At 25.4% G+C, this 26235-nt stretch overlaps 1 protein-coding gene across 1 annotated transcript; it reads right to left on the bottom strand.

Moving 5' to 3' along the window:
- Positions 1-10742: 10742 nt before the first annotated feature.
- Positions 10743-25520, bottom strand: LOC145833509 (nose resistant to fluoxetine protein 6-like). Its single transcript, XM_082940681.1, has 14 exons — positions 25361-25520; positions 23927-24069; positions 23294-23469; positions 22706-22797; positions 22302-22460; positions 21136-21325; positions 20758-20943; positions 20365-20430; positions 20180-20305; positions 19702-19873; positions 19295-19484; positions 18808-18966; positions 18260-18437; positions 10743-10950 (listed from the first exon to the last, which is right to left on the bottom strand). The coding sequence occupies exons 1-14, from the start codon at positions 25518-25520 to the stop codon at positions 10743-10745; spliced, it is 2205 nt and encodes a 734-aa protein (XP_082796807.1).
- Between the last annotated feature and the right edge of the window lie 715 nt (positions 25521-26235).

Below are 26235 nucleotides of genomic sequence, written 5' to 3'. Positions count from 1 at the left end.
TTATGAGTTATCTCCTTAACATACATTTTTCCAATAGGTAAAGTTTAAATTTATCATGATTATAATGGCTTTCATTTTAAATATTTTTTTAAGTAAATACTTTTTAATAAACTTGGTTTTATTTATTGTTAGTTTAATTCAGGGCGTGTCTAAACTTTTTTAAGTGGGGTAGCAGTTTTTTTGATTAAAAACAAATTACTTTCTCTGGTAGCTTTTAATAAACACTTTAGAAAAATCAGTGTGTTTGTTATTTTGTACTTTAGAACTTTATTACGGAAATTAAAAACAACATTAATGTCAATGTAAATTATTTTAGTAAAAACCAGTTTTCAAATTATAAAAACATATAATTTTAGAAAAAAAAGAATTTTTGCGGAAGATATATTAAAAAAGCAAAATTAAAAGATTTTGAACAAAAAGAACTGAAATTTCTTTTATTGTAGTCCACTTGCTTTTCCATTACCGAATCTTAACAATTTAAATTGATTTTTGTTGTTTTTTCTTCTAAATCAACTTGTTTCCCTCTTTTCTTAAAAACTCTAGTTAAAAAAATAACAGTTTAAAATTTAAATAAGCTAGAAGGTCGAAAAAACTAGTTTCATCAAGTTAGTTTGCACAGTGTTAAGATAAGAAATGTGAACAATTTTCAAAATTAAGTATTACCTTTTGATGACTACTTAAAATATAAAAAAATACTTGATATAAAATCCTAATTTATTTTAGTTTCGTTACAAGTTAAAGAAAAAGTTTAACAATGTAGATGGTAACTTAATTTACAAAAAAAGTATCACAATAACAGAACTTGACCACCCTATACATGACAAGTTGCAAAATTACAATAATAAACTCACAAACCTGGACTTTTTATAGACTGTAAATGCCAACACAACCAAACCAGCAATAAATACGCAGATGAAAACAACAACACTGACACTAGATGTCGAATGTTCGGTAAGTCCTTCTCCATTAAATGTCCCCGAAAAAATTTCGCACCTGTTGCCTGTGTAGCCTGGGTCGCAACTAAAAATAGAGTGGAAAAATATCAAATAATAATAGTTGTCATGTAGACGATTTTAATTAAAGTGAGTTTTCAATTTGATAAAACTATTTGGCTTTTACTAATTGTTGAGTAAAATTAGTATATTTCAAACTTATGCTAAGCTGTTTATGTAACGTAGAACATCGAACTGTTTATAAAATAGCTATTACTAAGACTTCTTAAGAAAATTAAATAATTTAAATTTAAAAGCATTAATATAAAAAGTAGTTACTGTATATCATTAATTTTTAATTAATTCTCAATAGACTTAAAAGTTTTATTTTTTGTTATTTCAGCTTTTAGATATACTGACAACTTTTATTAAAAGGTAAATATCGTTACATTTTTTTTTGTTATTAAAACAAAAAAAATACAAGTTGTTTTGATGTATTATAAACTATTGAACTAGATCATTATTTCTTATCTAAAAAGGTTTTTAATGCGAATTTAAGTACATCTTGTGTTTATCGTAATCAAAAGTCTAGAAAATGTTCTAATGAAAGTGTATCTTAATCAAACACATCAGCATTTAAATGTTATTAGCGTGTATGACATAGATAAACAACCAGTATTTCTCTTCTCGAATTAGTTTAGCTTATTCATTTTGTATAAAAAAAGAACTGAAAGTCTTTTATTACGTGTTTAAAACTAATTTTATCTATACTTTGGGTCAAAAGACTAGTATTCAACTTTACAATATTATTTTTGTATTTATTGTAATAGAATAAGAGAAAACATTTCTTAAAAGTGCACTTAAAACATAAACTCTTTAACAATATTCGATTTTAATATAAGTATATTACGAAAGATCAGCTTTTTTAAGTAAATAACTTTTAAAAATTAGTCCTTAAGTTTAAGGAGTATAGGTTGAAAGTTTATTGAGGTATTCTAGTTTTTTTAATGAAATTAATTTTTAAATTGAATTAAAAGCAAAAAAGTTTTCAATTTTGCTTGTTTAAAACTTTGTTACGGAAGATTATGTACCTTGTTTGCCCAGTTCAGCTATCTTTTAGTATTAACATATTTATAACCAACATGTTAATTTTTAATTTGTTCAGTCTAGTTTAAATTGTGGTTTCATAATAATATGTATAATATAAACTAATTGTTTTGTTCTATTTTAATCTTTTCAAGGTATAATTTTGAAAACATATAATTTTTTCAAATGAGTTATTGACTTACACACAAAATTTACTATGCTTAGAATTTTTTAAGCATATTCCATGCGTTGAACAAAATTGCTGATGTTTGCAGAAACGGTGGTGATGTTCACTGTAATCTGCAAAAAAATGTAATAAAACATTATAACCTTTTTGTAATTTATAAACATAAGGATTGTATATATTTAAGTTTAGTAGAAACTATTGAAGAAAACTTAGAGCCATATCAGGTTAAAAAGCTTTTATTAAGTACAATCGATTAGTTTTTATTACAACAAAATGTGCTAAAATATATATTTTTAAATAATATCATAGCAAATTTATTTTTTTGTATGTAACATTAAGTAAAAAAAATATCTTAATCTTAAACAACGACTTTAATTTTATTTAAGATAAAAATATACATAGATAAATGCAACTTAAGGCTCCAACCTATTTCTTGGCAGTCTTCGATATCTTTTTCACCTGGAAACGTGATTTTGTGATGCTGCTTATCGTGTATTTGATAATAATCTGCACATTGCTTGTTGAGATGGTAGCACAGATCTTTTGGATTTTTATGCGTTATTGAGTGTATGGTTCCGTTTATTTTTGTCTTCCATGTGTGGCAGTGTTTATACACGTCAGGGGTGCACACGTGATCACACACGCAACTTTCTGTTTATATTTTAATCTTTTGTTTATAAAAGTATTTGGAATTGATTTTTGTTTGTTTGTAGAACTCAGTATGCTTTTTAAAATTAGTCTTAATTTTTAGACCATTTAGTAACTTTATTTCAATACTTTATTTATTTATAAAACATTTCTCTTGTCAAATATTATGTTTATCGCAACTGTAAGCACTTAACATATTCAAAGGTTTTTTGTGCAAAAAAAAACTTAAATTTTTTACAAGCAAAAAAATGTAATACTTATATCTAACAAAATACTAAAAAATTAAGTACTAGCTTTCATAAATACTCGAAATATTATATTCAAAGTTACTTACTTTCATCAGAAAAGCCGCTTTTTCCTTTACACCTCCCGTAAGGACAATCTTTGTCACTTTTACATTCTTTTGCTGATGTAAGAACAACGAAACAAAGGAAAACTAAAAACAGTATTTAGTTTATTTTATTTTATTTTGCTAATAACAAAGTATAATAAAGTTTAAACTTACTTGATAAAGTGTAGAAGCTGCCCATGCTAACTCGTTATTTTTCTGTTTTAATTGTTTTTATAATAAGTTATTTTATCCAACCAGCATTAATTTTTTTTTTTTTAATTTTTTGTATAAATGTTTTGAAGGTTGTTATAGAACTTTGCTTATAAACTTTTAAGTTAGATTTACTTAATTTATAAAAAAAAAATGTTTTAAAAAATGCTGGAGCACTTTCAAGCTATATGAACTAAACTAGAACATAACCAAAAATTTGCCTAAAAGACTCTTAAATTTTATCAAAAAATAACAGTTTTTAATAAAAAAAACTAAACTAAAAATTTTGTTTATTTTTTAAATAAAACTATTTTAATAGATAGAATTAAATTTTTATTTCTAAATAACTAATAATTTTTTTCAATAAACAATACACTGTATCAAAGAAAAACGGTAAAAAAAATTATAATTACTCTATTATACCATATACAGGTATTTCAAGTATCTTTGTATAAGTGTTGCAATCCTTAACTTTGACATAAGTAAATTGAATTTTGAGTATTTGCTAAAGAAAAATAACAAAAAGGCAGTTTATTCAAATTTAAACATAACCTTTAAATTACTTTTAGTAAAAAAAAAACCACACAGTTTTAAAAAGAATAAATTTAATTTTACACGAACAAATATACCACTTTATGTCATTTTTAGTTTCTAAAATGTCTAATCTGCCTTCCAAACCAATGTGTACTTTTATAAACGATCTCTAAATCAACTTAATCTCCTTGATGAAAAGGATTTCATAGTTCGAGTATCACTTGTATTAATTTTTTCAACTTAATAATCTTAATAATACACTTTTAACAAACTTTAATACATTTTAAACCCTCTTTCTAATCACTTAATCATTATTTTAGTTAAACTGTATGACTTTGGTTTTTTTAAACACACTTTGCTTTAGAAAACTTAAAAGTTTAACCTTATAACCGAAATTAATCTGTTGTGTGCTTAAATCTAAACAGCTAGGTTAATGTTGTACACTTAAAATAACAAAAAAAGTAAACCTAATTACAACTTTTTGCTGTAGTTCCTCTGTTTACATACAATTTTTTACAGTCTGTTTATTCATCAGTATGCACAGCAGCCAAAAATAGCAGAAACTTCATTATTATTGAATGATCCAAACATATGAGTAAAAAAAGCCGAAAAATATGGCAATTGCTCCTGTATATCATATGTTTATAAAACGAAAGACTAAATACTATTACATAAAATAGTTTAAACAACACATTGCACCATTTTTTAGACTCATCAGATAACTTTTACAAGCTATACTTAACTTTTAAATGTGCTGAAAAATAATTAGCAATATGGTTAAAGTTTGCATACTGCTTTAGTATGTTTTATTTTACTATAGATTTTTCTTATCTGAATATTTGAGATCTAAGGTGTATTTTACCTGACAATAAACAATCGAGGTACTTTTTCCAGAGGTTTAAGAACATTTCTTATGTTTTTAAACAAGTCAAAAATTCATGAAACAGTTTAAGTATTTATCTAAAAGATTTTTGTTATTTTATAAAAATGATAAACTTAATCATGATAAAAAGTTTAACACTTGTTTTATTTTTTAATTAAGTACTTTATGAAAATTCTTAACACTCCAAGTTGCATTAAAAAGATACTTTATTTTATCTTAAGTATCTTAAGATGTACGACTGTATCTAAAACACTTAACAAACGTTTTGTGTATAATAATTCTAACAGTAGTAATAAACTAATGAAAAACATCTTTAAAAGATTCTATCAAAATTCTAAATGGTTAATAAGTACAAAAAAATATAACATTGAAATATTTAACGTTGTACAAGCTATTGAACAATTAAAACCGGATGAATAAACAAAAGTAACTTACAAGGATAATAACTACATTAAATGTGGGTCAAACTGCTCTCTAATATTATATAATTACATTCAAGCTTAAGTCGCACTAAAGTTTAAGTGTAATTACTTCAGATTTAAACTATATCTAATATTAACTTTATGCACTTTAAATTATTCGTGAATAAAGATTTCGCAATTATTCAAAATAAGAACGATATTCGTTATATAGTTTTAAGTGTACACCTTTCAATGAAACAGGTATTTGAGTTAAATATAACTTTTAATAAAACATGTTGAATTTTTATTAACAAAACTTTAAAAAATGTTTATTTCAAATATTCATTAAGTGTGGTCTAACAATAGTTCATTTTAAAATAATAAACTTTTACATACAACAACCCAAGTTTAAGTAATTTAATTTAAAAAAATATATCAGTCTCTTATTTAACCTTTTTTATCTAGATTTATTTACTGCATTTTTACAATCGAAAAGTATCTTTAAAAGTTATCAAATCTTTCCAAATCTGATAATTCTTCCATTATTTTTAACCATAAAGTAACAAGGTTTTATAAATTGCTAGGAATATTAAAAATATTTAGTATTATTACAAACAAATAAAACAAAATTTGAGCTTTTTTATTTTATTTTTAAAGTGACGTTTGAAATTGTAAATGTTTCTAATAAGTTTTAAACAATTATTAGTTGTTTCAAACTTTAATTTAGTACTTATCTATTTACGACACTTTGCTTATCTGTTTATTTTAGGTATTTTTATTAACCTTAGCTTATTAGGTTACTAATTTAACCTTATAAGATATTTAGTTGGTTTACCCTACTTTTAAGATATGATGAAAACTTAAGCTTTGCACACTTAGCTTAACGTTTCTGTTGGTTCTTAGTTTGACATATAAAATTATAAAAAAGAAAGTATGTCGTTTTTAGTTTGTTTACTCAACATACTCAATTAGTCAAAAAGTTTTAATTTTTGTTTGCTTAATGAAACGTTTAAAAAATAGACAGTACTAAGTTAATAGCAAGGAAAAAAGTCTGTAAAAACTACTGCAATTCAACAAAATGAAATAAATAATAAATAAAAATACAATCATGTACACATTAAAGTACACACTTATTTTATTCAAACGGCAGCTTTATGATATTTGTTTATTTATTACAAAAATTTATTGCAGCATAAACTAAAAAAAAATCTTTTTTAGAGATAATCAAAACTTATACCAAACATGCATCAGAAAATGTTGATAGGTTAAAGGAAAATATGATTTTCCACAAGCGCTTATCATTAGACTAAACTATGTTGCTGTGTATAACTACTTTGTTTTAAGGTCAAATAGCATAACTTAAACATCTTTGAAAAAAATTAGCTATTTTACTTTCTGTTTTAAATTTTTGAAATTAGTTAAACTGGTTAATAAAAACGTTTTCTTTTTTCTTTTAAAGTTGTTTTCAATCAAAAAAGGTGATCAAATAGTTAAAACTTTCACTTTTCTTTAACGGTACAGCATTATAAAAGTCAACTAAGTTAATCAAGTCAATACAAGTAAAAAACTAATTCTACTTTTTGCATAAAGTAAAAACTTTGAATTAATGCTAAATGTATAAGTAAAATTATAGTTTTTCTAATAAAATTTATCGAAAATAAAACACTTAGTTTTAATACGTTTGTTATTTTTTACTTTATAATCATTTTTAACACAAATATTTGCTTATCCAATAAAAGTACCCATGTTTCGGATAAATGCATAAATCAGACACTATAATCTTTTTTAAATTTTTATAAAAATCAGACAGAAACTATAATCTTTTTCATGCACTCGTATCCAAACTGAGCCAAGATCGTGTACGAAGAAGAGCATATGCCTCCTATTTCGGAGCATCCTTGCATCTGAGCGATATCTTCCACTATCAACCCGGTTTCAGTTGAAATCTTGTTCATCGTGTACTCCGGGTACACTACTACTATTCCGTACTCTATTTTTTTTTTCGTTTAGGGAGTTTTTGCTTTCAAAGTATTCTCTTTCGGTTACCAGCTGAAGACTGCGAAACGTGTGCTTTTTCGGAACCGTGTATTCACTTTCTTCGCCAAGTTTGTGGATTTTATTCAACTGTAGCCCGATCATTTTACCATTGTGTTCATCAAAAAAGGCAATGCTCAACCCGTTGTAAAGGTAGGTGTCAACGTAGTATTTCGCGAGAACTTTTGCTTTATTTTCGTCTACTCGCATCGACTTGTGAACGAAAGCATCCGTCCAAAACCAAGAGACTATTTTGATTGCTTCGTCGTAGTCTCTGTTCTCAACTTCGCGAAAAAGGAAATTTGGCTTGGTGTTGAGGTGGCCGTATGAACGATTAACTAATCTTTTTGCACTCATATTGTCTTTGTAAAAGCAAAACTAAAACTAACTGCTGCACTACGTAATATATAATGATTTATATAAAGTACTTTGCTTTTATTTTAACATGAAGAAGTTTTTGATATTATAGCGAAATAGTATAAACAAACTATACGTTTTATAAATTAAAGAAAAGTGTAATTTTAAAATTTGGTAAAGCTTAAAATAAATTTTCTTTACTTTAATACTAACATATAAAATTTTAGCTTATAAGTAGTCCACATATTTTAACAGATTTTTTTCACAAAAAAAGTATTTAAAATTCAAAAAAAAATATGATAAAACAAAAACACAGCAAACTTTAGTGTTCCAAGTTTTATACTGTTTTTTTTTATATAAACCTTAGTATACCAAATATAAGCACTAGTTTGTTAGCAACAGCTTAATTTTTAGTTATAGTATTTGAACAATTTGATAGTATCAATTTTTAATAGAACTAATAAGCATTAAATGTAAAAACAATTTTTTTGAATATATAGACCGTTTTATACAGTAAGATAGCTTTTAAAAGACATGTTTTAGTACAAAAAAGTTAAAAATGCATAAAATCATTTTGGTGAAACAATTTTGTTGTATTAAAATTAAATATCATTTGTTTAAATCAATAGTAAAATTTAAAATATGTTATTTAAAACCATATTGGAGAAAAAAATCTTGTAAAAATTAAAAAGTCAAAAATCAAAGTTTTCATACGTTTGTTTTATTTTATTTAATCAATTCTATAATTTAAATCAGGTTTGGCAAATAGTTTGCTTAAATTACTTTTTAGCTTGGAAATACTTATGAAAACAAAAAATATATCAACCATTTTTTTAACCAATGCTTAAAACGTGGTAATAGTTCGATTGTCAGAAAACAGTAGTAGTTATTAGTGATTTAAAATTTATACGAAAAGCATTTTGTACTCATCATTTAATTTATTTCAATACAGTACAACAGCATCAGCGCTTTTAAACACAATTCATTAGTATTATAACGTGATTAGTTTTTGTAAAAACTAGTATATGTTAAATAATGATCATTGTACATGTAAAAGCAAGCATAAATAAGTATATTGTACTTATTTTTTTACCTATATAAATAACAATCCAATGTTTTTCATAAAAGTTTCAACATATTTTCACTGCAACTCTTTAGAAACTTACTGCAGACAATTAAAATAAAATGAAATACTTTATAACAGAAAAGAATAATAACAAGACAAACGCTGTGATAAATGCAACAAAAAAGTCTTCGATAGCAGAACATCTGATTAATAACTTCGATTGTGCAAACAACTACGATTTATCGAGACTTAAGGTTATTTATTAGCAATTGTACAAAAACAATAGATTTGGTTATATTTAATTTCAATATTTTTAAATAAACCTGAGTTATGTAAACAGAAAGAGTTTGACTACAAGGTTTCTTTGTTTATTAGAAAGTTTCTTTCGTTATTTTATTTATTTAAAAGTTTCCTTGTTTTTTTTCAACCATTTTGTTTTGCTTTTTAATTTAAAATGTCATTTGCATTAATTTAATTTTTGCATTAATTACTACTTTACACTAATCTAAAAAAACCTTAAAATTTGTTTTTGTTGATTGTTTTTTTACAGCAATCTAATTAATCACTTGTAGTAAAACTACTAAGTAGTTTTCTAAATTGTATTGTTTATAGTTAAAAAACTATTGTTTTATTTGAAATATCTGTAGTAAGTTTCTGAAGAGTTGCAGTTAAAATATATTAAAACTTTTATGAAAAACATTGGATTGTTGTTTCTATAGGTAAAAAAACTATAGGTAAAATAATCCATAATAAGTAACGATTATCATAAACTATAAGTATGAATGCATGAATAAACAAATTATGCAAAAAAAACAAGCAATATTTAGTTCAGAATTAACTTAAACTTTACAATTTAGATACTCAAACAACTAGATGACATTCAAACAAAGTAAGAACAGTTGTAAACAATGAAGCATAAAAACAATTAATAGTAGAATTTAAGATAAAAACGAAACAGATGTCTAAACAATTTTCATCTTTCTCAAACTTTTCGTCCTCTTTACGGCTAAGATTAAAACTGTTTCTAACGTTTTTAAATGGTAAATTTATACCACTTACCATTTACCAAATCAGTTCAAGTCATATATCTCAAAAAATTTAGGTCATTTCTTAAATAACTATCAGTTTATTTTGTGACAAACTATGCCCGCGAAGCACTTTTTGTTTGTTTCATGTTGCTTAATAAAAACTGTCCATCTCCGCTTTAAACAAAATGATTACAGTTTTAAAATAAACGAAAGTTAAAAAAATAAAAAAATAATTGTGTCGTAAGGCTATTCAGCAATCGACAGTAAAAAGTTTTTAGTTTAATCAAAACATTGTTATTAAAAAGCAACAAAGAAAATTCATCATCGTTTAAACCTGCAATAAAAAAACCTTAAGCTTTGACTCTTTTTGCTTGATACGTAAAAAAGCATGGTTTATTTGGTTGTTTATGCAAGCTTAAAAAAAGATATAGGTGGTATCAATGTAATATAAAAAATATAAAAAATATAAAACACCTAACATTTTCTATCCAATTTTACATATATTTGTGATTAGTTCTGAAACTGTGCTGCAAAAGTAAAGAAGGAGATTGTAAATTTTTATTAATAAAACTTATAGTTTTGTAAACAGTGTAAATTAAAAAAGAGTTAGTCCGTTACAGTTAAACAAAATATATGCTTAATCGATTTATTTTCAGTATTAAAACACCCAAGTGCCACATGTTAATTGTTTTACAAAAACAAAACTTTAAGGATAAATAATAAAGAAACGAACAAAAGAAAACCATACAATACTCACAATAAAACCTAAACTTTTTAAACTTAATGACAGCATGGAAATATTTTTCAGGTGCAAACTCAAAGAAGAGTTGCACGAAGACGCGCAAGCTTAAAAAGCAGACCCGACGAGCGCTGTTAAAAACGCTGAACGCCATAAAAAGCGCGAAAACTATAAAGTTTGCGCGGGAACGGTCAGATTCGGGTCATTGCAATCTTCAACGATCCTGCACAGAGCGCTTCCTTCGAACAAACACTGATCGACACCCATCTTCCCATTGCTGTACAAGTTAGCGCACTTGTAACAACCTTAAGAATAATCGAGCTCATTTTCACCCCATTTCATGGACATGTCGGTGATGTTTGCCTCGGTTCCGTCGGAGAGGGAGATCGGGTTGGCGATCTTGGATGGATCTTGGTCCATGTCCTTGACGCTGATTCCAAGCCAGATTTCTTTGGTGTACTTGGTTTCCGCGCGAAAGGCATTGGCTGGTTGTGCGGCTTCTTTGGCGTTTTCACTGTAAAATAAAAGATTTTTGTTTCATCAATTCCATTTAATATTTTAGCAATTCATTTTTCTTGTAATGTGTTTACAGTTTGTGGTTTTATTATGTATAAAATGTTCATGTTTTTGTGCTAGTATCTAGTTTCGGTTGTTTCTATATTTATGAATACTGACAAAACAAACTTTTACGTTGAACAATTACTTAAAAATACAATTAAATATATGTTTATTTGATTATTTTTGAACATCTAGTATTATACAATTTTATACTTATGGTTTATTGTTTGCTTTTTATTCAATAAAAATCTTGCTGAAAAACGCATATTAAACGCTGAAAACAGCTATTCAAAGTAAATATTCTTTTTAGTTTACTTAGTCTATCATTGGTGTCTACAACTAGCGGAGAACATAATTTACCATCAAGGGAGTTCGCCAAGCAAGAACACATGCAATTATATATATTTAAAACTATGTATTACAATGTACTTCCTTTCAAGTGTTTAGTGATTAGTTTTATCTACAAAATTTTAGCTTTGATAAATGTATTGCTCACTTTTTAAATGAACTGTAAAGTCTTACAAAGTTTTTCAAAGTCAACCCTTGCTTTTGATGTATTATTCTTCAGAGTTCCAATTTTAAAAAATATCTTCTACTTTAAAAATATATAAATATAGCGTTTATTCGTCATAACAATAGTTTTTGAATAGCTGTGCGCTTAAAAATTTAAAATATATTTGGATTTTACAACTCATTACTTAAGAGTAAAGATCCTTTTTTAACTATTAGGTGTATTTTGTAACATTCTCATTTTTCTAAATTTTGATAAAGATTTTTTTATCAGTTATAATTGTTGTATATATTTCTGTTTTAGCTTCAAAAAGTACATTTCATCGTACAGTTATATTTTATTTTATCAATCTTTGTGTAGTATAAAAGGGCTCTTTTTACTTTTCAAAATTACTCTATTACTCTACAGGTTGTTACTTTTTCAATAAATTAGCTTTTCAACTATAAAATAAATTACATTCTTGTTCCATATTTATAACATATAAATTTTGAATAAAGTTCTTTTTACCGTTAAAAAAAGTTGCACTTGTTTACAATTATTGTTAAAAATCATTATTTTTTTTTAAGTTGCTGTTTAATCGTAAAATATGTTTATCATAGTTTTTACTTTTGTTCTATTAATCATTTTATTAGTACTATTTGCGTGTTTCAAATTTAAATTAATTATACTTTTATTATATAAGGCAACATTTCCGAATAAAATGGCTACAATAATTGTAAAACAAATTAAACTTTTATTCCACAGATATCCCCTGATCCACACGTTTAATTATCATTTAATATAGTTTATTTTTATTATATAAATTTAGCTATAACATTTTTCAAATTACATTTCAACTTTAAAGCTGCTGAATAAGCTATTGAGCAGCGTGAATATCTGTTACTTCATAAAAACTTTTTATTTACTGCTAGTTGTGTAATAAGTACGTGGGCGCTTACTCACTGAGCTCCTCGGCAGTACCATCGTCTTGCTTACCGTTTACGTTTGTTTTTGTAATTTAAGTTTTTTAGTTTCATTTTCAAAGCACATGCAATTCACTATTAAAGAAGCGACTCGCTAAGTTTTAAAACGCAACGCACAGTACACTAATTAAAACGAGTTTCTTTGCACACTATATTATTTACGATGAACATACTTATTACTGAAGTTTTTTTATTATGTTTTTATTTGATGTATCTTATATGAAAATAACATATATCTGCTTATATAATACCTTATGCTTCTGTTCTACTGACTCTCTTCCTAAACTAGTTTGTAAAGGCGCTTTTTTTCACTTTATTTTAGATAAAACTAAATCGATAAGTTTAAACTTATTGAAAACTTTATGAACAATTAAGAATTTAAAAGGTGTATAACTTTTGACTTTGAAACATATGGCTTGGGCAAACATTAAATTTGTTTTTTGTTGATTGTTAGTATTTTTGACCAGTTTGTTTGATATAATTTTTTTATCTTAAACCATGAAAACTTCAAAACTGTTTAAGAGTGATTATTTTTTTCTTATACTAAAATAACGAGCATGTAGTCATTCACTCTATAAGTTATAATCGCTAAATTTTATTTGAATGCTTGATTTATTTCAAACCTAATTCAAACTTCATGTTTATTTTGTGTGTAATAAGCATGTTTTAGTAAGTTTATTGAGCTTCTCAAAAATAAATGCTAATTTCTAACTATTTTTTTTAATAATTTGAGTAATTTAGTTTTATTTTTCAAAGCACATATGATAGTCAACTAAAGCAGCGGCTCGCCAAGTTTTCAAAAGCTACGCACAGTAGACTATTTAAAAAGAATTCTGTGCAAAATAATTACTAACGACGAACAGTAAGATTAATGAAGTTTGGAATTATATTTTTAAGTTATTTTTAGCTTTAAAATGGTTCATGGTACAGCTTATAAGTTTTTAGTTTGACTTTTATTTTATAAAATAAATAAAAAGCTAAAAAAAGTTATCAACATTTTAAGACTTAAATTATTAATTTCAAGAGACAAAGATTTTTTCAACAACTATGCTTTGAACACAATACTTCAAAGTAAATAAGCCCGTTCAGTTGTATGTGATATGATTTGCAAATAAAATAATGCAAAAAAAAATTAAATAAAATATACCCTCAAACAAAATAAAATTGTTTTCCTAGAAAATAGTTTGATGTTTAATACATTTCTTTTACACCTAAGTTTTTTAAAATGGTGTGTACCATTTAAAATATTGTGTAAAACTTTATATCAAATGCTATACTAAAAAATTAAATTTTCTTATGTCTGTACCTCAAAAAGATAGTATTGAAAACAATACAAAAAGTATATACTTATAAACAACTTAAGATAAAAAAATCATTTCCAAAACAAGTTTAATCGTTTTGTTAAATGTGAAATATTTCTAATACTCGTATTAATCAGTTTTATTAAATAAAACATAGTAAGTGGTCTTTATTGATGATAAACAATTGTATTTGAATAAAACTTTTAATAAATAAAATTTTAGTGATAAAGTTTTTTTTACCAGTCTTTTTGAGTTTAATATATTTAAAGTGTATAAATTTAAGCACCTGTATACAGAATTAAAAAATCAAGATTTGAAATATTAAATGTTTAGGTAGAAATAAACAAAGTGAACTTATAGAGTGACCATCTTTGTGCTTGCTATTTTAGTGTGAAAAAAACAAAACACACTGAAATAATTTCAAAGTTTTTCGTTGCTTAACATAAAAGTTTGTTACTTAAAATGATCAGAGCAAAAGTATTATAATGAACAAAAAGTAAATCACTGTATGTCTAAGCCACATGTTTCAAAATCAAAAGTTAAACAACCTTTACAATTCTTAATTGGTCCTAGAACATTAAACAAGTTAAAACTTAAGAGTCAGCTTTATTTTAGTTTTTTGAGTTTTCACTGTTTAAAATAAGCTTTAATAAAATAAGTTTTATCGATCTATGAGTATCATATAAATCTTGTTTTGTTCGTTACTATGTTCTTCAAAAAACATTATCTGTGAAATTATGTTGCTGTAAATTATTAATATGTGACACTTGGGTATTTTATAAAACATTGCAAACAAATCGATTCAACTTATAATTCAATTAACTTTAGCGGATTTTACATTAATAGTTGTCTTTAAACTGTTTTTTCAATTCGCGCTAGCTACAAAATAACAAGTTTTGTTAATAAAATTTATACCCACCTTCTTCACTTCTTTTACAGCACAGTTTCACGAATAATCGCAAAAATAAATACACTTAAATACAATTTTTTAGTTATTTTATATCTATTTTGTCTTACATTGATACCACTTTATAGTTTTTTTAAAGCTTGTATTAAACAAGAAAATAAACCATGCTTTATTAACTATATTAAATTAACCTATCAAGCAAAAAAGATCAAAGCTTAAGGTTTTTTTAACGCAGGTTTATACTATAATATAACTTTTTTGTTGTTTATAATGAAAATACTTAAGGTTCAATTTAACTAAGAACCTTTTTATTGTCAGTACGATATTATGTTAAAATACATATGTTATTAGTTATGCTTATTTTATTTTTGTTCGTTTAATTTATTAATGCATACTTTGATAGCTCTTACGTTAATAAAGTAGAACGACCAAAAGTACTTGATAAGCTTTTTAGTATTCTATAAGATTATTCAAAAACAGAGTGTACTAGTAACAACCAGTGACAAATTTGTTAGAGAGTGCAGAAAAGTTTTAAATATCAAAAAATTCTCTTACTTAAAACTTTTGTATTTAGTATATTTACTACATTTTTCTAAATGCTAAAACTAAATAAGTTTGTTTATATAACAAAATATTTGTTTATTGATTAAATATATGTTTAGAAAATTAGTAAGATATGTTTATTTATTTTTAAACTTAAAATTAGCTAAAAAGACCTAACTACTTTTTGTATAATTAAAGTATAAAAGTTTTCATTACAAGTACAGCTATAAAACTTACCTACCCAACTAAAAATTACTACAAAATAAGTTAGTTGTAAAAAATACTTTAAAATAGAAAAATTTTCAATGCATGTAGCTTGGAAAACAGTAACAAAGTTAATTTATCGTTTAATAACAAATTTTTGTCAAAATTAAGGTAAAACAAATAAGTACATTTATAAAAAAGTATAAATAGCAAAAATATATATCTTGCTATTAATGTTAATTAAAGGAACAAAATATGTTCAGGCCTGCGCAATACTGTTTGTTTGTTTTAAAAGTTTTTGTCCGTAAACGTATTGATTAACTTTATAAAATCCTTTTGCTAAATCTGAAAAAAAAGTAATGAAAACGCATAACTGCTTTAAACAGATTATGCTGACAAGATATTACAAATAAAATTAATTTGTCACGTTTAAAACTGTTATTAAAGTGTTCATTTACTTACTTGGAGTTATCACTTATTTATTTTGATAATCTTTCGAAAAGTTTGAGTGCTATATTATATACTTTTTGAATGTGTACATATTTGAATATTTTAGAAATAAAAATCTTATACTTACCTGGTACCTAAAAGGAAACTTTTTATTAATAAAAAACGGTTTACTTTTTATTGTTCATTATAACATAACACACTATAAAAAAATTTTTGACAAATGCTGTTTATTAAATATTTCCAAAGCAAAATGTGTAAAACAAAACTTTAGTTTGTTAAATGGTATTAGATTAATTAAAGTATTAGTTAATTATAAAAGCACAACATCTAACAAATAGTGAATGGTTTATTTATATCTTAACTCAGAAATCTTTCTTAAAATTAAAATTTATACTGCTAAACTTTGAAAATACAGTTTTTTTTTCAAATATTTTCCAAATCTCCTATACCTCAACAAGCCTATTGCAACACAAAAAAAAACATGAGTTTAAAGTACCTCTTTTTTTGTACATTCAATAAACCTCTTTTAAATTGAAAAAACGGATAATCTTTAAAAAGCCAGTACTTAAGATCTGAACAATTTTTTTCTGATAAGGTTTTTTTGTGATAGATATATATAATCTTTGGTTATAACAAAATTTAATTTCTAAAACATTTAAAAAACTCGATTTTAAACAAAATTTAATTTCCTATTTTCAGTCTAGTACATTTTTGGTCCACTGTAAAAGTCTATAAATAAAATTTAACATAAGTTAAACGTATAAATTAAAAATCTAAAATGCTACTACTTACAATGAATAAAATAAAACGAATTTTTTTAAGTTAATTAAGAGAATTTATCTACTGTCAAACTTTCTTACCAATAAAATGTACTAAAATGTACTTTATTAATTAAAACTACTATCAGAATTGCTCAATTTAAAGTTAAAGGTAGTATAAAGAAAACTTAAGCTATGTATAAAAAGTAGTATTATCAAGTATTTCTAGAAATAAAGTTTATTGGAAGTATTTGTTAGTAAAACCTAACCACCTAATACGGATATTCATCATCAATTCTTTACTTTACACGTTTTGATTACCATCATGATTTAAAAATGTAAGACAAGTTTTATTTCAAGTAGATTTTATTTTTTTTATTTAATTTATCTGTTTAAGTCGCTCCGTATAAATGTATTTTTTAGATAATGAAGTTAAAGAAATAATAAATAGAAAAGTGAGCAATTAAATTAAAATTTTAATTTATCATGAGTACATGATTTAGAAGCAGCTCTACTATCTTTACATGCTTAAGTGTTGGTCAAGATAGATTTTGCTTCCTTATTTGCAAATAAAAACGCATTACATAACAATTTATGTGGAAACAATTTTGTTTTTTAATAAAGCTCACTGTTTTTCACAAATAATCAAAATACAGTATTATAGTACATATATATTTTTTTTTATTTAAGTACATCATGAATTTTGTCAAATCGATAACTCATATTACAGTTAATTTTAAGCCAACAAAAAATGTAGAAATACTTTAAACTGGAGAACAAAAAAGAATGAAAAAATATATCATTAATTTTTGTATCAACTTTTTTTTATACATGCATTAAATGTTATAAAAAGTTTACTTTTAACTAATGCAAAAAGAAACACTTTTAATACTTTTTAGTTGACACTTAGTATTTTTAGTCCTAATGAATAGGGTTATCACCTTGTTTATTCATGAAGTCGTTTTTAATTACTGTTTTATTATTAAATTAAAAGCCAGAACTTTAATAGTATATTGAAAGTTACAAATTAAGAAACAATAAACCGGATTTGTTTTTAGTAACCTTAGAAAAACGGTCTTGTTTAATTTTTTTTAGTAACCATAATTTTACGAATTTTTTTCGATGTTATATAGACTTACTAAATTGAATAGAAAATTTTAAATAACAAACTAATCGTACTATAATAAATAAAAATTTGTAGATGTTCCTATTAAAAAATAATTAGCATTTATTTAGAATGTTGTTTGATCAGTTGCTTTTAAGTTTTTAAATAAGACAAAATTTAGTTTTATTAAAACTATAAATAACTATATAACTAACTTTGAAATAGCAACCAATTAACACTCTTAGTTTCTCATCAAACGACTAAATATTTTTTTGTAATTATATGTAATTGTATGTATTATGGTATATATAATTAATACAGATAGGTTTTAATAAAAAACAGTAAGTTTATAAAAATGTCGATGTAGTCCTCAAATTTAGTTGATTTAAGTTTACGTTTTTCTTTGTATACACTTTTGCTACGCTTTAAATTTCAAAGAAAAATATTTTCATTACGTTTATTGCTACGATAATTCAATATAAATATACTATAAAGAAGTTTTTTCAAATGCATCGTTTACATGCCCTGGTTTCTTGTCTTTTTGAACGAATTCATTGTACTTTTTGCTGAGATCAGCATCTTTTTTCTCACCATTTAATTTTGAATTGTTGTTGGGCAGCAACATTTTAACTAACTTCATAGCTGGCCACTCAAAGCCACAAGCAAAAATAAATGCAAGACCAAAAGTAATTACTACAACTCCTGTAATTAAAAATTATAACAACAACTTCGTTATAATAAAACTCTTCAAAATACCTTAACTAATAAGCCAAGTGTATTAAAGCTTATTACTTTTGCAACTTAAAACATTTTGTCGACTTTAAAAGTTTAAAAAAATGTATTCAAAATAATTTTCACAATTGTAAGTGCCTTACACTTATGTTGTATTTAAAAAACGCTTGTTATTTTTTTTAATATTATTTTTGATGCTATTTTTCAACAAACTACGGTTCAACAAATGATTAGATACTTATGTAATTTTTTTTGATTCTAGGTCGATTGCTTTAACAACACTATAGTTTCTTCTAACTACAACTTTGTTGATTTTAGAGTTTTTGAACAACTTACTAACCTATATAGTTGAATGTCATGTTTATATTTGTAAAATGGGTGAGTTTTTCATCATTAGCGAAATACCAATATATAACCACGGGATGTATGAGATAGGCAGAAAATGTCAGCTTGCTTAGTGAAGCAAAAGCCTTCCAGCTTAAAAACTCAGTTATTGGTCCTTAATAAAAGCATATATTATAAAATGATACAAAATTTAGTTAGAAATTTTATTTTTTTCAATTTTACTTTATTTATAACTTGTATACATAGCTTGTAGAACATTTACAACAAAAAAGTTGTTGATACTACGTTTATGCTTCGTTTCAAAATTATTTTGCAATGTAACATTCGCAAAAAATTTAAAAACTAACCATTTTTACCACAAATAAACTCCATTAATAATTTTTCAATAACCACTAGTAGAATACTGGTAAGAAAAGTGTTGATTAACAGTGCAAATTAACCCTTTACTGTTAAGCTTTTAAATAATTTCCACCACAACAAACCTCCAAGTTGGCAAGTGCAAGCCACGATGACCCAAGCAATGCAAGCGCTCCAAACCGGTCTGCTAGCAGCTCCGTAGAACGCGTCCATACCGGCCGAGGGCTGTTCCACGCTCCTCACATTTCCCCACAGCGCGTATATCACACTGAAGCCGCAACCGATGGCCAGAAACCAAATTGCACACGCGATCGTCTGTTGTGTTTTTTTTTTTAATAACATTATTTAAGATAACAAAAGTAGAAAATTTTTACTTATTGAATCCTTTTATTTAATTTGCTGGGAAAAAAGTACTTGTTTTAAAAAACAAAGATTTTTTACTTAGTTGTAAAATAAATGTAAAAATATTCAAAATTACTTTAATTAATTTTATATTATTACAAAAATAATTTTTTGAAATCAAAAAGCTTACTTTGTTAATTTTAAGTTTTCTATTGGTCTTAAAAAGGAAAAATCCGGCCAACATTCCGATGAGATAAGCGCTTATTCTGCACCAAGGTACAAAGTAAATATCAGTTTCAAATCTATATCTCCAGGTGTTCATACTTGGATCTACTGGCCAGCCCACAAAGAATCGGTTTATTCTGAAAAAATAACTTAAAACTGTAAGAAAAAAACTATGTAGACTTGTTTATGGAATTTGCAGCACAAGAATTAGTACAAAAATAATTATTTATACTTTTTACAAGTTTAATTACAACTAAAAGAGATTTTTGCATAGCTTATAGCAATATTTTACACTAGTTTTCAGCCTCAATTTTTAATTAAACGTAGTTGAAAACACAAACTAGTCTACATTCTAAAAAAGTTTCTTTCAAGTAAAATGTCGAAAACTACAAACCTTTAAATTCATAAGAACTTATTTACGGTTTTTAGCTGCACGAACTAACAGTTGGGTGGTGAACGCGTAGTAGACGGCGATTGGCATAATGGGTGTCGTGTAAGACACGTAGGTGGTCACGGCTATGCTTCCTAAAATGAAGGCAACCACGGCTGTAGTGCCCAGTACCGTTGACCTTTTGTAAGTGTTAAGGTTAGTAAAAACGCATTAAATTTTTATACTGGATAAACTGACTTCCAGAATGCGTAGATAAAAAGAGGCGACAGAATGTAGAACTGCATGTCGTTTGCAAGATACCAAGTGTGTTGGAAGCACTGAAAATTTTGATTTGTCATTAAAAGTAAACATCTTTAAAATATTTTTTAATGATAGAATATACAACAATCTGTAAACAAACAAAGTATTGAAGTTTTATTGACAAAATTTTTTATGCAAACTAATAAAAATTTACTTGATAAAATGTTAAATTTAATTATAACTTAGCAGTAGCAAACACAAAACTAAGCAACATTTGCATTGACTAGTTGTTTAGTTTTGCTTTGTGTTTTCTACTGCTCAGTTGTATGTATATTCTATTTAATGTTAAGTAACTACAAACTAATCAAAAAGTATTAAATCTAATACTATACATATGACAAACACACAAGGTTTTGCAATGGATACAAATCGTTTATATAGAGTATGTTAGTCCACCAGTCTTGGTAACAGACATCGTGAAACCCTTGAGCGTACCTCGCCATGGCTGGTCCACTTCCAAGGTACTTAAACATTCCGGTTGCGAACATAATTAAAATAAATACTGACGGTGTTAGTCTGAAAAAAATATTGATTTTTTTTGTATAAAGCTTTTAAAAGCTTTGCATATCAGTAAAGAAAGAGATTAAACAAACTGTTTCAATTTGCTTACAGCTACTTCGTAGAGTGGATGTTGATATAAATTTAAATTGTCTAAACATTAAACAAAAAAGAAATAGCAATTTGAATAGTTTAAATAAATATAAAAACCTTAAATACCGAAGCAAGTACAATTTTAAAACATTGTCCATTCGTCCGTTTTTGACACAGCGTTTCAGCAGCAAATAAGCTGTAAGCAGACCACCAATACAGAAAAATGTGTCCACAGAGAAACTGCCGTTTATAATGGCCATATAACCGAAACCATTGATTATCTGCTGGCCTCCAGTAGCAAGGTTGTCTAAAAAAACGGATGTTAATAGAATAAAATGATAATTAAGTGAAAATGTTTGTTGCTCCATGAAGCTTACAACTAATGAAAATTTAATAGTTAGCAGTTTTAGAACAATATGTAACAAATAGTTCTCATTTCTAGAAGTATTCATAGTATTAATTTGGAATTAACTGTTTTAGAAACTGATGCTTATAAATTCTAGCTAATGAAGGACTGTTCTATTTTCATAAAATATACACTTTTTATTTCAAATCTAACAGTGCTTAAAAAAACTATTTACTATAAAATATGATACTTATTGAAACAATTCATTACCTTAAACTGCGCTTACTAGTTATAACACATCAGTTCACTAGTTATAACACTAGTTATAACACGGTGTTTCATTTATTTAAAATCATAATGTTGTCATGTCCGCAATTACAAATTTTATTAGTAAATTTTATAAGTATATTACATATGTGCTTGCATTTTTTTTTTTTTTTAATTTATTAATTAATTTTTTCATTATTATTTTTATTGTATTATTGTTGCATTTGAGTTTTTAGTTATCTATTTATTTATCTATTTTGTACTTATCTAATAGGCTATACTTAATTGGCCATTAAGCATTTTGGAGTCTTGTTAATCTAGCAAGCTCATTTAATTTAATCAGTTGTAATAAGAATATAATTAGTGTTGATTAGTATTGTTTAGTATATATGGCTTTGTCTATCTTACTTTATAGAGTTTTAAATCGTATTCATTGCTTTGCATGAAACACCGTGTTGAACAAAACTCTTAATCTGAAATTGTCTAATTAATAGTTATAACACAGTCAAGCCTACAAAATTATACTGAAAACTGAAAGATGAAAAAAACTGTAGAGCTTAAAAAAGTTTGATATAAACATTTGTTTTATCTGGTTTATTATTATACAAAAAATTATATAAGTATGTTTATTATTATATTAAATTATAATATTATATATAAAAAAGCTCACCCATTCTATTTATTGCGAAATCAAATGAGTGTCCGAGTAAGACCCACAAAGTGCTGATCACTCTGATCCCATCAATAACTTTAATCGCTCCTCTCGGAGTCTTTGTGCTCAACAGATCTTTGCCGTTGTCTAATACGGAAAAACAACGCAGAATACCTCCTGCCAGATTTTGTACAGTATGAAATTTTAGTTTGTAAGTTATATAACTCAATTTAGCATACTTTATAAAATTTTCTTTGTGATTTTTTTTCGTTTGTGGTAGTTAATAAAATAAAACAAAATAAATTTGTTTGTTTACTCAGTGACTGTAAGTTTGCAACTAAACAAATATTTGTACTTTAAGTTTTTCGAACGTAATAGTATTAAGTGGTTTAGGCAAAAACAAACTCTAATAATTTACTAACCGACTTTTCGTTCGTGTTTAGTTTCTTTTTTAATAGTCAAAGCATAAAGAGTGCCAAGAACATTGAGTAAGGCGCACAGTGAAGCTATAACTCTGTAAACATAAAGTACAAAATAAGACAGCTCAACCTAATAACCTGAATCGCAATAGTTTTTTAATATTATTTTCTTTTTTGTAAACTTAAACTTAATTTTTTAGTAAAACTGAAAAAAAACTATATGTTAAAGTAAAATATTTAAGTGTTATGTTATTTTATAGTGTATACTTTCAAGTTAATTTATATTATGAACTGAACATGCAATTTTAGCTTTGGTGTATTTAAAGTTGAACAAGCTTTCAGGCTACGTTTTATTCGAATTTTTATTTCTTTTAGCATAACCTAAACTGAAAAAGGTTATCTCATCAAGAATTATATTTCTTATCATTTTAAAAGTATGAAATTAAAATGCTCTATCAGCAATTACAAAATATTCAATACTATACTTTTAGTAATGTACTTTAAAAGTAGAACTCTACCAGTGAACAAAATAACTTCAGTTTTTAAAGTTTGTAACTTTATTTAAGTTTAGTGCCCACTAAGCAAACGAACATGAAAGTGTAACCGAACCAGTCAAGATTTTTGTCGACTTTCGGGCAGTTTGTTTGCAGCTGATTGAGTCTAGTTGACGTCATTGTCCCTATGACGTAGTTGACGTCAACAGCGCTGCAAGTGTCAGGAAAACAAGATGCGAAGCTCACGTCTATTGGTATTCCTCTCACAACTGGCTTTAAAAATAGTTGTTACAAAAAAGAACGTAATACAATAAAAAATATTTTCACCAACTTATATAGTTACAAAAAGTAAGTTTTTTTATTTTACTTGGAATGTTGTTATAAAGTTTTATTATATAGTAAACTACAAATATGCAGTTGCTTACAAAGTACAATTACCTAAAACAGTTTTTGAGTCTTTTACAGTCTCGAAAAGTTTGAGTAGTTAAAAACAACCTTTGAGAACTTAAAATTAAATTATTTTTGGGTGATTTTTTTCTAGATAAAATTTATTTGATTTCTTAGTCTTGATTTAAAAAAACTAAAGTTTTAACGTAAAAAATACTGACTTTACCATTAAACAACTATATGAGTCAAAGGTATTTAACTTTTTATCTATAATCGCAAAAAACTTTTGATTAATTTTTTGTACATATTTGCAAGCCTTTTATACAAAAGTAAATAAACATACAACGTAACGAGGGCCGAAGTAAGTAGTGCAATACTGGGTAGTGATATTAGAAGAAATGGCACCAATGCACTCCTGATAGTGACCCGTCCATCTGACATTTCCTTCGTAGATACCTCCTTGCCTGACTGCCCACGAATCTCGCACTTGAAATAAAAAAAACGACTAAAAAACTCATGTTTTTTGTTTTTAATATAAGTATAATAAATTTAAGTGTTAGCTAGTTTATATACTTTTATTTCAGCAATTAAAAATTTTAGATTGCTTTACTGTAACAAAAGTAAAATTAGGATTTATAAGCTAAACAGTTTAAGCTTAAACTATTAAACTTATTTTAAGTTTGTTGTATAATTGTTTAAATAAATAAGGTTCTATCTTTTTTTAAAGTTTAATTTAATGAGATCTGACATTTGATTTAGATTAAGTTTTAAAAATATTGGTTTATGCACGAAAAATTTTGGCATTAAGTGTAAAAAAATTTTAAGATTTACAAAATACTTTTAATAGCATTTCTTTCTTTTCCAATTACATTTTCCAACCATTGTTTTAAGTCATTCTTGCATGCAATTGTAATGTTACTTAAGTCAATTCTTGAGTTTTCTGACGATCCCTCTAATAAACTAGAATATTTTGTTTATATATTTTTTTGGAACATTAAATTATCAAACTGTTTAGTAAGTAAGTAAGTGTTTAAACTAAATATTTTAAGTTTTGTTAAGCTTGAAATTTCTTTACCTATCTTAAAAACCACTTACTAAAGTTTGTTAAAAAAGATTCTAACGAAACAAGCTTGTTGGAATACATAGTAATAACAATAATTTGCACAGTACTTAAATTTATTTAACTAATGCACGTTACTATTTGAAAAAGTAATTCTGTGGAACTGTATTAAATGTTTAATACAAAAAAACATATGTCAGTTGAATAAAGAAAAGTACTGTGCAAATTGGTATTATTTGTTTATTTAACTGATTTGTATTTATTTAGTTTTTCTATCGATTGATTTAAAAATTTTCGTTTGTATAAATATAGTAGATCGTTTTTGTTTTATTTTTAAATGATTAAAACTATAAAATTTTTTAATGAAAATAAAATATGTTTCCTATAGTTTTTAATTTGTTCAATACTACAAAACATAAAGTACTTTCACTAGACTATTAGTGTTTACAACTATTATTATTAGTAAAATACAAGTTAACTACTTTTAAGTTAGGCTAAGCTGTTAATCTTCTGTATTTTATTCGTTTACTCATTACTTATATTTTTTAACTTATCTAACATAGCGGATTCTTTTTATCTTACAACATATAAATCATTAAAATATAACAACAACTAAAAATTTTAAAACAAATTTGTGTTAAAAGAATTTAAGTTGTAAACTTAATATTCATACTTCATTAAAAATTAAAACAAACCTCAAAATATTGTTTATGTAACCATCTCTGTTATCATGAAAGTCATTTAATGAGCTTCCAATTTGTTCAATAGATCTGTAAGCTTCGTTTTCTTCGTAAGTTAAAAATTTCCCATCTTCAGTTGACACCTCAATTGGAACTAATAATGTAATTGCTAATACGAAAACTACTCGTCCAAACATTTAAAGTACTTTTCTATTTTTTTTATTGTACTTATAACAACAAAGTGTTAAGCTGAAAATACGAAAACTAAAACACTTATTTAACAAAGCTTTAATTACTTAGAAAAAAATAAAAATGTAATATTTTGTATTTATGAACAAAAATTCAACATTCAGCTGTTATTTTATACTTTTGATGCTTGTAAACTTTTAATTAAGCTTTTAAGTACAACAAATTAACAAAAGTATGTAGTAAAAATCCAATCAAAATTTTAAAACAAACAGAAATCAAAACTAGGTTTTAGTATGTTTAGTAAATAACCAAATTTTGTTTATTTTGATATTTTCTCTCTCTAAAATGAGACAGCAAAAATTTAGTAATGACATTAACTTTTCTAAAATATAGCTAATTAAAACCTTGTACTATAAATATATATATATATATATACAACTTTAAATGCACTTCATAATTTGATTTAAAAAGGGTTATCTTTCAGGTATTATAAAAACATCTTCAAATTAAACTCTTCGTTTTAAGTTATGAGACTTCTACAACTACTAAATGTTTTCAATCATTTGACTTATTAAATGTGTCGTTTTTATGTCGAAAACAAAGCTTTTAAACTTTATAATCATCACATAATTTTCTATGTAGAATGAAAATACAAACAGTGATTTCAATCCAAAGTAACGTTATAATACTAGCTGTTTTTAAGAAAAATTAAAGCTTTGTAAT

This window comes from Thalia democratica, chromosome 4 (assembly GCF_965202585.1).
Source record: "Thalia democratica chromosome 4, ktThaDemo2.hap1.1, whole genome shotgun sequence".
Taxonomy (NCBI): Eukaryota; Metazoa; Chordata; class Thaliacea; order Salpida; family Salpidae; genus Thalia; species Thalia democratica.
The sequence above is the reverse complement of the archived record's forward strand: the minus strand, read 5'-3'. Positions and strand labels throughout refer to the sequence as shown.

Excerpts from the sequence above, each read along its gene's own strand:
- LOC145833509 (XM_082940681.1), bottom strand. The coding sequence starts at position 25,520 with ATGTTTGGACGAGTAGTTTTCGTATTAGCAATTACATTATTAGTTCCA. Across the intron at positions 20,944-21,135 it reads TACTTGCTTCGGTATTTAAG|ACTAACACCGTCAGTATTTA; the intron begins GTTTTTATATTT and ends TATTTTTTTCAG. Across the intron at positions 18,967-19,294 it reads TTGCACTTGCCAACTTGGAG|GACCAATAACTGAGTTTTTA; the intron begins GTTTGTTGTGGT and ends GCTTTTATTAAG.